The 15,403-nt window shown below is 37.7% G+C and overlaps 1 protein-coding gene across 2 annotated transcripts in view; it reads right to left on the reverse strand.

Annotated features, from left to right (window-relative positions):
- The window catches only part of SBF2 (SET binding factor 2), a 526,457-nt gene that overhangs the window by 62,693 nt on the left and 448,361 nt on the right, over window positions 1–15,403 (reverse strand). The window contains exons 28-30 of one of the 2 annotated variants that reach the window (XM_069091202.1): window positions 5,761–5,901; window positions 4,745–4,840; window positions 342–526 (exon numbers count right to left, since the gene is read on the reverse strand). In XM_069091202.1, the coding sequence (XP_068947303.1) occupies window positions 342–526; window positions 4,745–4,840; window positions 5,761–5,901 (422 nt within the window). The remainder of the gene's footprint in view (window positions 1–341; window positions 527–4,744; window positions 4,841–5,760; window positions 5,902–15,403) is intronic. The other variant, XM_069091201.1, reaches the window with a different exon arrangement.

Here is a 15,403-nt window from a genome sequence, read left to right on the forward strand (position 1 = left end):
CATCTGTAAAATGGGGATAACAACACTTGTCTGGCCTGCCTCACAAAGCTTTTGCAGAAACTGAACAAAAAGAATGGTTGTGAAGGGCTTTAAACATGTTACTGTTGAGGAAGCAAATGCCCTTAGCCACTGGGGTCCGTTATTTGAGGAGGGGACTGGTTGTTAGGGTACCCAGGGGCTTCATCAGGGTCAGTCACTAGGTGAGGCTCATTATCTTTAAAACACCCCAGGGCACCCAGGGATGCTAGGCTAGAGAAACAGGCTCACAAAGAATGGCATCTGAATCAGAAGTAGCCCAAAGAGCTGTCCTCACTTTCCTGAGTGATAAAGAGAAATGTTACCCTTAGCTGTGATTTTTCGCCAAATATGTACAAGGCAGCTTGGCGCTTCAGGAGCTGATTCTGTAAGTAGGCATTGTTACTGAAGGATGTCGGGTGATCTTTGCCTGCAAGTCGGGCGCCAACATCAATGAAGGATGCTGGAGAGGTGATAAAGCGATTGCTGGAGCGAAGGCTTGCCCAGACACCTTTGTAAGAGGCACAAACATTACAAAACAGGTTGGACAAATGCAATTATCTTACCTGAAATTATATTGATTATAGAACCCAAAGCATGCACTTTGTACACATTTGTGAAGAGAAGAGACCAACATCAATTCTATCTAGCTTAATGATAATGAATTAATGATCTGAAACACGATTAATATATTTTTAAGACCAACGTTTTCCAAAATGAACTAAAGTACCTGGAGGAAATAAAAGGAAGTCATTTTGCTAGATGAATTTCTATTCCAATGATCACAAGTTAAGCCAGTTCTTTTTCCTCTTGGAGACTCAGTTTCCTTATTTATAAAATGGAGACACTAGTACTTGAACTGCCTACACAGCAGTGTTGTTGTGTCAGAGGGCTCTGTAAACCTCAGTGCACTTCAGATAGGAGTTATCATGAACAACAACAGAAGAGGCTTCTGTGCAGGGTCTGGTTCTGTGCACACCAGCAGTGCATCACTCCACAGAGCTATTTCTGGCATTCTGCAGGAGCATGGCTTTGAGAATCTCAGGCCTCTTGTTTTAGTAAGTTTTTGAGTCCTATTTAACTCCTTCTGACAGCTGAGTGACGGGGTCCCTGGAGCTCATAGAGCAGTTGACTTGTCATAGCAACAGAAGGAGCAAAGGATTGGCTTGTGTTACAGAATTTTACAAATGTCTGACTGGGGACTGGAGGCTGGTAACAAGCCTGCCTGCTGCAAGAAAGGCTAACTATGCATCATCAGTACTGCATATATTGGGCATAGTTTTCAGTCTGGAGACTGGGAAAAAGTGGGGGTAGAAGAAAAGTCATGCTCTCTGGGAACCTTCTCTCCCATACTTTCTGAAGTCTTTAAGACTGATGTGACTAACATTCTTCCTGCTGCAGTTAGCAGCTATGATTAAAAAAAAAGTTACAAAAAAACCCGATGCTGGATTGGAAATCAATACCCTGGAATCAATCATACAGAGGCCATGGATAGTGTGAGAGTGTGAAGATTCTGAGGATGATAAAATTCCCCCTTATTTTCTCTTAACATGTAATTTATGAAAACCTAGTAAGCAATGATGGCTTGGAATTCTGCATTTCACTGAAACCAGGGAAGAAGACAAATCCAAAAGGAAGGTCAGATGCAGATATGTTCTAAAAGAATGTCTGCTCTTGATGTCTGAAGAAGCCCATGTAGGTTTTAATTTTGTCTTTATTATATCAATTATCATTAGGAATTTCTCTCTTTAGGCAAGTTTATTACACAGTTAGTGAAAAAGATAATTTGTTATTTGCTTGGCTTCTACAAACCTACAAACACCAGGAGGAAGTGTGATGGGTTATCTGAATCATGTTGTATCACATCTCATATCATACGGCAACGGGGATAGGGTTTATTTCATATATAATCATAGAACACCTACTGCAGCACATTCAGAGCAACAGAAATATTTGCTAGGCACACACAGACAGAAATGTTTCTACCAGTGATGGGTTGACAGTGATTCTGGGCCACTTCCAGTGCCCTTGCAAAGGAAAGCTTGCATTCTTCTTGGAAGGGTCCTCTCTGACAGGCGTCATCTAGGGCTGAGTTTCTACATGGCTAGAAGCCAACATGATAACCCCTTGCATGCTTCTCTGCCTGCAAGAATTTTTGTGATAGGAGGAGAAGCATACCCAAGTCTTAGGAAACACTTTCTAGTTAACATCTGCCCAGTTAAAAAAGGTGTCCTCAAACATGGTGCACTGAGCTTGCTTTAGGGTTCATGCTAATGGATATTTTTAAGCTTAGGGAAACAGAATAGTGGACTTGATAATTTAGAATATGGATGAACATTTTTTGGGACATGACCTATAATTTCACTGGGATAGGAATCTCACAGTGAGAAAATATGCTCTGCCAATGAACACTGGAAATTGTCTCACACCATATAGTCTGGGAGAGGCACCTGGGGATCTGCAGCCAGCAGGTGCCAGAGGTGGGGCTTGGCCTCAGGCCGTTCTGACTCTTCTGTTGGCTTTCTAGCCACTATACCATGCTGCCATGTTATGTGTGTGTGTGTGTGTGTGTGTGTGTGTGTGTGTGTGTATGACAAAAGGGAAATACTTCAGTGCACAGTGAATTAAATTGTAAAATAAAAATAGAAGTGTCCTTCTGAACAGATGAAAACAGACCCTGTTATGGACATGGTAGAGAATGATGATGTTTCAGAACACAGAGAACTGTACCTTGATTATGGACTCTTTCCTTAGCTGCTGATTTGGGGTTTGTCTGAATGAAACATTTATCTCTGTGCCCAGACACTGGTAGGTAGAATTAAAGGCAGGAGGAGGCATGGGGTAGGCAGTGAAGCAAAAGTCACAGTAGAGTGAGAAAGAAGAAACTGGTTACTAATTTTCCCAGGAATTTAACATTGAAGAAAAAATATTAAGAAACCACAGTAAAAAAGTACAAGATTCAACTCATCCCACACCAAAAGATGAATCACACTCCTGTGCAATGAAATTTCAGTACCTGTTTTTTCAAAGGTACCAAATTTCATAAATATTCCATGAAACTTGAAATGGACAGTGCAACTGAGAGGCGTCATTGTTGAATTATACCAAAAGGAACCAGACTCTTGGGAGCTCCATTTATCCAGAAATACATTTCCTCGATAAAATAACCACATCTTTTTAGAGTTTCCTGGGCTGACAGGGAAATGTCAGAGAGCAGTCTGAGCACTTGAGAAGGCCAGCATAAATGAGACCCAGGCAGCGGCAAACTGGGATGAAGAAATCATGGAACCATTTGGTATAACCAAGGGCATGTTCATTAAAAAGCACAACAACAACAACCACGATAAGAGCTCCCGTTTCAAAAATAAATGCCTTTACTCATAAGCTGCACCCCACAACTACACAGGCATTTATGGAAGCAGCATGGACCTGTAATCCTGTCTTTACATCTACAAGTGCTCTTGGGAGGCCCCACATGTGACATTTTTCCTCTTAGTACCTATTTGCACTGAAGTGAGAGGCAGAATTAGAGATGGTCCTTGTGCATTCTGAGTGATGGAAATTAGGCTCTTTCTGATAGAAAACGGATTTTTGTAACTGCAGTCGCCACAGCTTAGTGTAGGCTTTTGGCCGCGGGGGATCTCTATGGAGCACAAAAGCCATGGTTATAAGATTGGCAGTAGAAGGATGGAAAAAGTGCTCTGAGGGACTGACCAGGCTGGCGACTGGCTGCCATGCAGAGACATTCTTGTAGCTGGTACTGCCAAATGGCTCAGTCGATATTTTACCCCAGAAGCCACAGCAGTTTCCTAATGATGTTCCATGAGGGAGCTGGAAGGCCTTGATAGGATTATCATACAGACTGACAATTAAGCTCAGCCACAGTCTTGGGCAGCAGGTCTGTAATCAGTGATACATGGAGGCCTATTTCAGTCACTTCTTCATGATCTGGACTAGGGGAAGAAAGGAGAAGAAGAAAACGGCTCCAAAGAGCTGTACGTGTGTGGCAGGAGGCAGAGGGGAGAAGGGTGCAGCTTGAATGAGGAGGTGTCTCCCCTGATTCACCCAGAGAAGGAATGGCACTCTTTTCCATGCCTCTCTTGGGGAAGCACACACTGTACTGCCCTATGGAATTCTTGGGGCTACCATGGTCTTTTCTAAACTGTTATCTCCCTTCCTCCTAACATCAGCTGCTTTTTATGAGGAAGGAGGCATTTAGCAAATAATCCAGCATGCAGACTTCACTTTTATAATGACACCTAACCCTCCAAATCAGAAGCTCAAGGGTAACAACAGTTGTCCCTGGATAAGCATAAGATCCAAGGGTCCAATGTCTGCTGTCTCTGCTTAGCTACAGTCTGGACCTGGTCCATGACTAAAAATTGGGACTACTCTGGAGCTCTCACCAAGTCGAGTCATTCTTCAAATTGGGTCATTTACGCATTTCCCCAAGCGATTCCCTTCTCCCCTCAGAGATTTTCTGAATGTCCTCAAGTAAAAAAATTTATAAGCCTCAGATTACTAATCTTGTCTCTTAACATTTTATTAATTCATTAAGCAATTATTTATAAGAAAAGGCAATTACAAAACATGAAAAATTAATGCATATAAGGTGCTCCATGGAGATTTAAACAATTAACTATGAGCTTATGATTTCCACTTTCACTTCTTATGGGGCATTTTGTTTTTAATTACATCAGTGCTCAGTTACAAAATTAATCTTACTAACCTCCTCGGGTAAAGCTATTGGATGGATTTACATCCAAATGTCCTGGCACTACCTGCTTGAGCACAGTGGACATTCTTGAAGTCTTTCTCTCAGAGCCTAAAGTCAGCCAAAAAGAAGAATAAAAACTATCACGTTGGTCAAGTTAACATCACTCAAATGACATATTGTTCTCTTCACGTATAACATGTCCAATTGCTGCCAAATATTGTCCTTTTTAAGCACCCAAAGCTGTATTAGAGATAACAAGTAGACATGATTACTCTGTCAGAGATAACGTACACATTTGCAAGATTATGGAGGGTTAGGTCTAGCTAATGCAATCAGAGAATTCAATGATGAATGCAGCAAAGCAAGCATGCTTTCTAGATGGTGTTACTTCACAAGAAAAGGCATCTTCTGCGTTTGCTGGGCTGATTCAAACAGGTGATTATGCCAAGTAGACCAACTTTTCAAGTCACATGCGCCTGTGTCTAACACATCAGGGTTACCTTTACATGAACCCTATCGGGTTTCATCACATGATAACTGAAACAGAATATGAATGTAAGTCTCAATGGCTTCATCCAGATCTAGCCAAAACACACTGAACTCCATTTATCTAAAATACAGGTAGTAATAAGATAGGGCATTAATATGGGGAATTTGAAACTTCATATATGATAATGCAGATACATATTCCCCTATAATTTCTTTAACATCATTAACAATTTGAGATATGGAACCACTTCATAAAATTTCACCTGAAAAAAAGATTCTCACTTAAAACAAAATGAGACTTCTCCCACTTCACTAGTCTTCCATCCCTCATGCCAACTTTAAAAAAATGACATTTCAATCTGGTTATTCCTGACCAGGACAGGTAACTAACCTCATTTCTAAGTAGCCAGAGCCCAGCAATCTCCCAGTGACCCCCGGCTGACAGGAGCAGTACAAACTGCTAAAAAAACTAACAAGGAGCTGACCTGGCAGTCCTAACCCAGCAGTCTTGTGCCACTCCTCCCCGAGGAAGACCTTACCTGGAGACAGAGCAAGTGCTGGCCTGACAGTGAGAGTGTTGCTGCCGCTGAGTCTCTGATGAACTGAAATTGCATTTAGTAAGGCTTGCAGGTATTTCTCCTGTTCTATACTACTGGACGTTTCCAAAGAGGAGGTGGGAGCTAGAGAGAGATAGAAGAAGCAATGACTATACCAATACAACCTGGGCCCAGAGTACCTGTCAGCTGCTTATTCGTGGTCTTATTCATGCTCATGTCAAACTAAGCTTCATGTTACCAGTTTATACACACACACACCCCCCCAAACCCCAACTACTTGAAATAGCCACATTTCAAGCAATACACAACATATTCATCGTGAAAATCTCCTCACTTTTGTCATTTCTCATAAATCTAGCAGAGTGAGGATCTTTGGACAAATCTGCCTGTGCATGCCAGATTGGGTCATGCTGGAGAAAATGGCTCTCCATCCCATGCAGGCTATTGTGTTCCAATCCAACTTTGCTAGGTAAGCCTGGTACAAATATAAGTTCACAAATACAACTGGTGAGTTTCCTGATGGTGTAGCTGCTGCTGCTACCATGGCTGGGAGATCCAAGGAAACTGGAATTGCTAGTGCCATATCTGAAAGCCATGTACTTGACATGAATACAGATTTGGTTTTCTGTGGAGAGGAAAGGGCCCTGACTGAGGAGTTAACAGACCTGAGTTCTGTCATTTGCTAGCTGTGTATAGCAGGGTGAGTGACTTCTCCAGTCCAGATGTCAGTTTCCCCATTTATAATAGAAGGTAGTTAAATTTTTTCGATGTCTAATACCCAATGCCATTCTGAGCTGAGAAAAAAAGCTTATTTAAAACCCCTATACCTTCCCTGGGCTCTGTGGATAGGTAGAAGAGCTGCCGCCCTCGGAAGACATTAGCAAGTATTGCTCACATCTCTAAACCCACCCACATGGAAAAGTTTTATTTTATATGACTTGAGGTGCTTATGCATTTTATCTATTCACCACAAACCTAGTTTCCATCTATAATTTGAATCTTTTTTTTTAAACTAGAAAAGAGGAAAACAAAAACAAAAAGTTTAGATTTTTTTTCCCATTTAAAAGTGAAAAGCATTAGATGAAAGAGGTAGCACTTCATTGAAAGGCTTATGCAAACAAAAAATGCTAACATCACAAGCTTAGGGAAAGTATCATCAGGAGTCCTGGAATGACTCAGGGTTGTTATGTAACTCAGATATACATATACACTATTATAACTACAATACAGCTTGGGCAAATTCCATAGGGCCAGCAATTCAGGGAGGTCAATTACCTAAAATTACAAAAATGTTCAGACTTCAGTACACGTGGTCTTAAATTATTCTATACCAGGAGAAGAGGATGCCTCTGCTTTCACTGAGCCAAATGGGACAGAAGGAGGCAGCTGACATTAGAAAAGGTGAAACCATGGAAGGATGCTAGGAGAACTGAAGGTAGTTTAGGTAGCACATGGGCAGTCATAGGCAGAACTGCTGCTCACATCTTGCTTTATTCTTTCCTTGGGGTGAATAAGTCAGAGCAGAGTTTCTTACATTTCTTATCATTGACCCCTCTGGTGAACCCCAAGGATGTTTTCTCGGAGTAATTTTTTAAAAAGCACAATAGAGAATACATACTATGAGGAAACCAATGATATTGACATACAGTTACTAACCTATTTTAAAACACAAATTCATGGATGCCAGGTTAAGAAACCCTGATTTAGAGAAAGGATCTTATCCTTTATTTATCTGTATGCGAACTGGTGATATGTTATGGATACTCACATTATCATTATTATTTTTGGAGGGCAATTGGGGTTAAGTGACTTGCCCAAAGTCACACGGCTAGTGAGTATGTCAAGTGTCTGAGGCCGGATTTGAACTCAGGTCCTCCTGACTCCATGGCCGGCGCTCTAGCCACTTAGCCACCTAGCTGTACCCAACTCATTTTTTAAAAAATTAAATTAAAATAATTTTTTTAAAGAAAAGAAATAGCCCTGGGTTATTTGAAAGGATTTTTCTTTTTTCTTTTCTTCAAAATTTTATTTTAGACTACAAATACAGAAAGAAAAAAAAGCATGTCATGTGCATAGCAGAATATGAGAGGATTCAAAATATGTAGCAATAAATTTTCATTTCAAGAAACCCTTTATGATAAAAAATACTTGTGTTGAGAATGTCCATCTTTTCTTCCTTCTGAGTTTTCTTTTGTTCTCTGCTGTGCATTTTTTCTTTGTTCTTTTTCCCCCTCCTCCAACTTCCCCCCCCAAGAAGGCTACAATAAAGTTTAGATGTTTCTCCATAGCTACAGATATGCATACATATATACATATATATATAGACATGTACTTTCCCAAACCTACTCTACTCCTGATCTTTGTTTTTATGTATGTGTATATCTCTTGTTTTCTATCCCTCCTGTTTCCTCTACTTTACTTTTACCCACTATCTTGCCCTCTTATGACTTGCCTACCCTCCTCCAAGGATCCCTCTATATCCTCCCATTCTCATAAATCTAAACACCCTTCTATACCCCTATTTACCTATTCCCTCTAAAGATCCCTCCCTTGTCCTCTCCCCCCCCCATGCCCCTACCGTTTTATTTCTTCTGAATTTTGAAGACTTTTATACTCTTTTAAATATATATATATAGTTTCCTCTTTGTGATTTTTTTTTGGAGGGGGGAAGGCAAGGCAATTGGGGTTAAGTGACTTGCCCAAGGTCACACAGCTAGTAAGTGTGTCAAGTGTCTGAGGCTGGATTTGAACTCAGGTCCTCCTGACTCCAGGGCCAGTGCTCCATTCACTGCCCCACCTAGCTGCCCCCAGTTGTTCCCTCTTAAACCCTTTCCCAAAGAAAGTAGGTTACCAGAACTATGAGCCCTCCTTCATCTAATTCCTGTGTATCAATTCTTCCTCTTGTACCTCATTTGTATAAAATAATTACTGTTTTAAGCTGTTCCTAAATGGTTTTATTTTTAAATTCATATCATACTCAGGTTTAGCCAAATCTTTCTTATGAACTATCCAATTATTAATAAGAATCTTAGACATACATTTTAGATATATAAAAAGTAAACAGTCTGTCCTTATGGATCCCTTATAATCAGTCTTTGTTATGTATCTTATATTTCTATTGGTTCTTACATGCTGAATCATCTATTAAGTTCAGGATTTTTTTTTTAACCAAGTCTTAAAAATCTGAGAGTTTATCAAATGCCCATTTTTTTTTTCTGTTCAACATAATACTTAACTTTGCAAGGTATGATATTTTTGGCCAGAGCTCCAGTTCCTTTGCTCTTTGATATGTTGTGTTTCAAGACCTGTGGTCCTTTAATGGCTCTGCTGCTAGGTCTTGTGTAATTCTAATTTAACTCTTTTGTGGGGGAATATCTTGGGAACCTGGAACTTTCTGACCTACTCTGCCATCTTCCCAGAATCCTCAAAAAGTAATTTTTTTTGGAAAACAAAGATCTCCCTTTCTCCCTCCTAATCCCTACCACCACTGAGAAAGTAAGAAAAATAAAGTTCCTGATGCAAACTTAAAAAGTCAAGCAAAACAAATTCCAGGTAAAACAATGTCTCCATCTGTACTGGAGTCTAGGAGATAAGCTTCATCATGAGCCCAATGGAACCATGGTGAGTCATTTTCTGATCAGAGTTCCCAAGTCTTTCAAAGGTGTTTGACTTTACACTGCTGTGGCTATTGTGTCACTTGCTCTCCTGGTTCTGCTCACTTCTCTCTCAATCAGTTCAACTAAGTCTGCACAGGTTTCTCTGAAATTCCCATCATCATTTCGTATAGCATAGTGGCGTTTCATCACATTCCATACCATAACTTCTTTAGCTAGTTAACAATACCCCTTTAGTACCCATTTTTTTTTGGTCACTAAAAAAAGAATTGTTATATTTTTGTACATATGAGTCCTTTATCTGCTTCCTTGAATTCTTTGGGGCCATAAAGACATGGTAGCAGTACTTGCATGTCAAGGGGCATCATTCCAAATTGCTTTCTAGAATGGTTAGAACAATTCATAGTTGCAAGAGAGTATTAATGTACCTATTTCCCCACAACCTTTCAAGCATTTGTCATTTCTCTTTTTTGTTCTACTTTGTCAATCTGATGGGTATAAGGTAGAACCCTAGAGATGTTTTAGTTTGTGTTTATCTAATTAATAGTAATTTAAATAACTTTCATGTGGCTATTTCTTCCTTTGAAACTTACCCATTCATATCCTTTGACCACTTATCAAGTGGAGAAGAACTTTTATTTTTATAATTTTGGAAAAGTTCCTTATATATCTTAGCAATGAGATCTTGGGGGCAGCTAGGTGTCAAAGTAGATAGAGCACTATCTCTAGAGTGAGGACCTGAGTTCAAATCTGGCCTAGACACTTAACACAAGAACTTGCCGTGTGACCTTGGGCAAGTCACTTAACCCCAATTGCCCTACCTTCCCCCTCCAAAAAAAAAGCAAAAAAAAAAAAAGATAGGTCATTACTTTCTTGCTCCTCTAATTTATTTATCATATCATATCATCCAAGACATACACCCATTTATAACTTACCTTGGTTTATGATGTGAGATATTGGTCCTTACCTAGTTGCTGCCAGACGGTTTTCCAGTTTTCCCAAGTTTTTGTTAAACAGTGAGTTTTTGTCTAAATAGCTGGGGGTCTTTCAGTTTATCAAATATGCTTGTTTATTTCTGTATACTATGTATCTAACCTATTCTAATGATCAGCCTATTTCTATTTCTTAATCAGTATTAATTTTTTGCTATAACTTTGCAATTTGGATAGTGCTAGACCCATTTCCTTCCCACTTTTATACACAAATTGCCTTGATATTCTAACCTTTTGTTCTTCCAGGTGAATTTTGTTCTTAATTTTTCAAGCTCTACATAAAGTAATCCTTTGATAGCTTGACTGGTAGGGCACTGAATAAATTAATTAAGGACAGATTGTCATTTTTGTTTTATTGGCTTGGCCTAGCCAGGAGTAACGAATATTTCCCCAATTATTTAAATCTGTTTGTATTTGTATAGAGTGTTTCGTACATATAGTTTTTGCATGTGTCTTGGTAGTAAAGTTCCAAGGGTTTTATACTTTTTGTAATTATTTTAAATGGATTTTTTTTCTATTTTTCTTCCTGCTGGATTTTGTTGGCAATATACAAAATGTTAATAATTTATGGGGACTTATTTTATGTCTTAAAACTCTGCTAAAACTGATTAGCTTTTTTAGTTGTCTCTACAGGGTTCTCCAAGTAGGCCATCATATCTTTTGCAAAAATCTTGTTTTTCTTTGCCTATACTTTTTCTTGAAATTTCTTTTTCTTGTTTTATAGTTAGCATTTCTAGTACTACTTTGAAGAGCAATAATGTTAATGGATATTCTTATTTTACTACTGATATGACTGGAAATTTATTCCCATTACAGATAATGCTGGCTCTTGCTTTTAGATAAATATTATTTTCCACATTAATGAAAGTTCCATTTATTCCTATGTTTTCTAGTGTTTTTTTTTTAACAGGAATAGGTATTGTATCTTGTCAAAATCTTTTCCTCTATCTATTGATCTGTGAAATTTGTAATTCTTGTTATATGTTATACGTTTATAATTTTCCTGATATTAAACCATCTCTGCATTCCTGGTATAAATCTAATTGGGCAACAGTGCATAGTATGTGATATGTTGCTCTAGTTTCTTTGCTAATGTTTAAAATTTTTTGGAGATCAATATTCATTAGGGATATCTCTATTTTGTGTGCTTTTCTGGTTTAACTCTCCCTAGTTCAGATATCAAGATCATATTTGTGTCACAGAAGGAATTTGCTAAGATCTCTTTACTAGTTACTTGAACGTTTTATATAATATTGTAATTAATTGTTCTTAAAATATTTGATAGAATTTGTTTGTAAATGCATTTGGTCCTAGGGTATTTTTCTTTGGAATTTCATTTACAGTTTGTTCAATTTCTTTCTCTAGTATTGGGTGAAGTGCTTTATTTCTTGCTCTGCTAATCTGGGCAGTTAATATTTTTATAAATATTCATTTATTTCATTTAGATTGTCTTTATTATTGGCAAATAACTAGGTGAAAGAGTTCCTAATAATTTCTTTTTTTCTTTTGCTTTTTGGAGGGGGGAAGGCAGGGCAATTAGGGTTTAGTGACTTGCCCAAGGTTGTACGGCTAATGTGTTAAGTGTCTAAGGGTGAATTTGAACTCAGGTCCTTCTGACTCCAGGCCCAGTGCTCTATTCACTGCGCCACATAGCAGCCCCATAATAATATTTTTTATTTCTTCTTAATTGGTTGTGAATTTACCTTTTCATTTTTGATGCTGGTTCTCTCTTTTCTTTGCTTTTCTTAACAAGTTGGCTAATGATTTATGTACTCTGATACTTAAAAAAAGCTTCAAGATTTATTTTTTTAAATTCAATGGGTTTTTGCTTTCATTTTTAATTTCTTCCTTTGATTTTCAAGTTTTCTATTTTGGTCTGGTAATTCAGCGGGTTTTTTGCTTTCAAATTTAATCTTTTTGAATTTTATGACTTCTATTTTGGTGTTTAGTTGGAGTTTTTAATTTGCTGGGTTTCTAGGCTTTTTTTTTTTCTTTAGCTGTATGGTCAATTTCTATTCTTTTTTTTTATTGCCAAAAGTGTTTAGAGATATAAATCTTCCCCAAGGGCTGTTCTGACCGAATCCCCAAAATTTTGGTGTTTCATTGTTGTCATTATCTTTAAAGAAATTATTGATTCTTTTCTATGATTTGTTCTTTGGTTAACCGATTCTTTACAATTAGTCTCAATTTTTTTTTCCTTTTTGGAGGGCAGCTGGGGTTAAGTGACTTGCCCAAGGTCACACAGCTAGTTTTTGTGTTAAGTGTCTGAGGCCGGATTTGAACTCAGGTACTCCTGACTCCAGGGCTGGTGTCAAATTAATTTTTAATATTTTTTTTCAGTGGCCTTTTATTGAATTTTTTTTTATTGCATTGTGGTCCAAAAAAAAGATGTTTGCTATATTAGCTTTTTTACATTTATTTGTGAAGTTTTTTTGCCTTACTACCTGGTCAATTTTTGTGAAGGTACTATGCACAATGAGAAATACACATACACACACACACACTCCTTTTTATTTCCTCTCTATTCCCATTCAATAGTCTCCAGGTCTATTATAAATTCATTTTCTAAAATTCTACTTAGGTTTTTCACTTTTTTTTTGTTTAGATTTATCTAGGTCTAAGGAGTAAATTAAGATAACCCACTATTATAATTTCACTATTTCTCCCTGTAACTAATTTAAGTTTTCCTTTAAGTATTTAGATTCTATGCTATCTGATGCACATATATTTAGGATTAATAATAATTCATAATCTATAGTTGCTTTCAGCAAAATGTAGTTTCTCTTCTAATTAAGTCTATTTTTCTGTTGCTTAGTCTAAGATCATGACTGCTTTGTTGCTGTTGTTTAATCATTTTCAGTTGTGTCCAAATCTTCATGACCCCTTTTGGGGTATTCTTGGCAAAGATATTGGAGTGGTTTGCCATTTCCTTCTCTAGCTCATTTAACAAATGAGAAAACTAGGCAAACAGGGCCATGCTACTTGTCCAGGATCACACAGCTAGTAAGTGTCTGAGGCCCATTTTGAACTTGTCTTCCTGACTCTAAGCATGGAACTCTATCCACTGTGCCACATAACTGCCCAATCTACCCTTGCCTTTTTAACTTTAGCTGAAGCATATTATATTTTGCCCCTGCTCCTCATATGAACTCTGTGTCTTTTGTCTTTCAAATGTTTTTCTTGGAGACAACATATTGCTAGCTTTACTTTCTAATCCATTCTGATATCCTATTCCATTTCATGGGTGAGTTCATACTATTTACAGTCATAGTTATATTTATTAATTGTGAACTTTCATCCATTCTTTGCATTTTTCCTTCTTTTTGTTTTTTTTTTTTTGCCTTTTTTTGGAGGGGGGAAGGTAGGGCAATTGGGGTTAAGTGACTTGCCCAAGGTCACATGGCTAGTTTTTGTGTTAAGTGTCTGAGGCTGGATTTGAACTCAGGTCATCCTGACTCCAGCACTGGTGCTCCATTCACTGCACTACCTAGTGGCCCCTTGCCCCTTCTTAAAAATGAACATGAGTGTGTTGAGAGAGTATGAGTGAATTCAGCACAAGGTTTGCTCTAGTTTAGTATAATCTGCTTCTGCTCACCTACCCCTCATCTCTTTCCCTTGACCAGAGTCCAATAATAGATTCTTACCCTTTCTTTTAAGTCGATCCTTGAAATCAACTCTTTTTAGTTAGAACTTATTTTTCTTAAGACTAATTCATCCATTAATCTAATATAAATAACTTATTCTTATTTAGTCTTTTATGATTTTTTTCTCTCATATTTACCTTTTTGTTTCTCTTGAGTCTCAAGTTTTATTTAAAAGTTCCTAAACAACTCTGATCTTTTCATTAGGAATGCTTGGAAATCCTCTATTTCATTAAAGATCAATTTTATTCCTGTAGGATTATATTCAGTTTTTTTTTTGGCAAGTTATTCTTGGTTTAAGTCTATTTCTTTTGCCTTCTAGAATACCATATTCCAAGCTCTTTTCTAATTTATGTGATAGATGCCAAATCTTGTGTGATCCTGCCTATGGCTCCTTCGTAACTTGCATTCTTTCTTTCAAGATCATTGTAACATATATATTTTCCCCTTTGATTTGAAACCCCTGTATTTTGGCCACAATATTCCTGAGAGTTTTCTTTTCAGAGTTTCTTTCTGGAGGTGACTGGTAGTGATCCAAAGTTCCTTTCTATTTCTATTTATTCTCTTGTTCTAAGAGATCTAGGTAGTTTTCTTTTTATGATTTCTTGAAATCTGGTGTCTAGGCTCTCTTTTTTTGTCATTGCTTTCAGATAGCCAATTTTTAATGCTTTATTAACTTCTCATATACATCATTCGTTTCCACCAGATTTTGAGTTACAAATTTTCTCCCCGTTTTTCCCCTACCCACTGCTCCAAAATAGCAATCCCACAGGATATTCCCTCCTCCAATCTTCTCTCTCCCATATTTTCTCCCATACCCCTTTCAACTTTTCCAGTGGGTCTCTATGCCTCAGTGCCCATATATCTTATTTCCCAATTACATGTAAGATGGTATTAATAATAGTATATATATGTATATATATGTACATATACACATATATAAATCAAATATTAAAATATATATGTGTGTGTATATATATGCATATATACACACACACATATATATTTTAATATTTGATTTTAAAACTTTCAATTCCAGATTCATTCCCTTCCTTCCTTGTCACCCACCCTTACTGGGAAGATAAGCAGTTCAGTATAGGTTGTACATGTGTGGCTAATGCAAGACAATAACATACCGTGTTTCCCCGATAATAAGACACTGTCTTATTAATTTTTGGACAGAAAAACACCAGAGGGCTTATTTTCAGGGGAGGGCTTATTTTAATGAACATTGACAGCAATTTTAATAAACAGGTAAATGTGAACAAAAAAATGTACCTTTATTCAATAATGAATTCAATAAAGAACAGGATGACACACTCACTGCTGCAGCTCTGATTGGATGCAGCTCGGAGCTCGGTGTGTGTTTCACGGGGGG

Source organism: Petaurus breviceps, unplaced genomic scaffold (genome assembly GCF_028583685.1).
Source record: "Petaurus breviceps papuanus isolate PSGF00001 unplaced genomic scaffold, PetGlider_PUasm1.0 188, whole genome shotgun sequence".
In the NCBI taxonomy this organism is placed as follows: domain Eukaryota; kingdom Metazoa; phylum Chordata; class Mammalia; order Diprotodontia; family Petauridae; genus Petaurus; species Petaurus breviceps.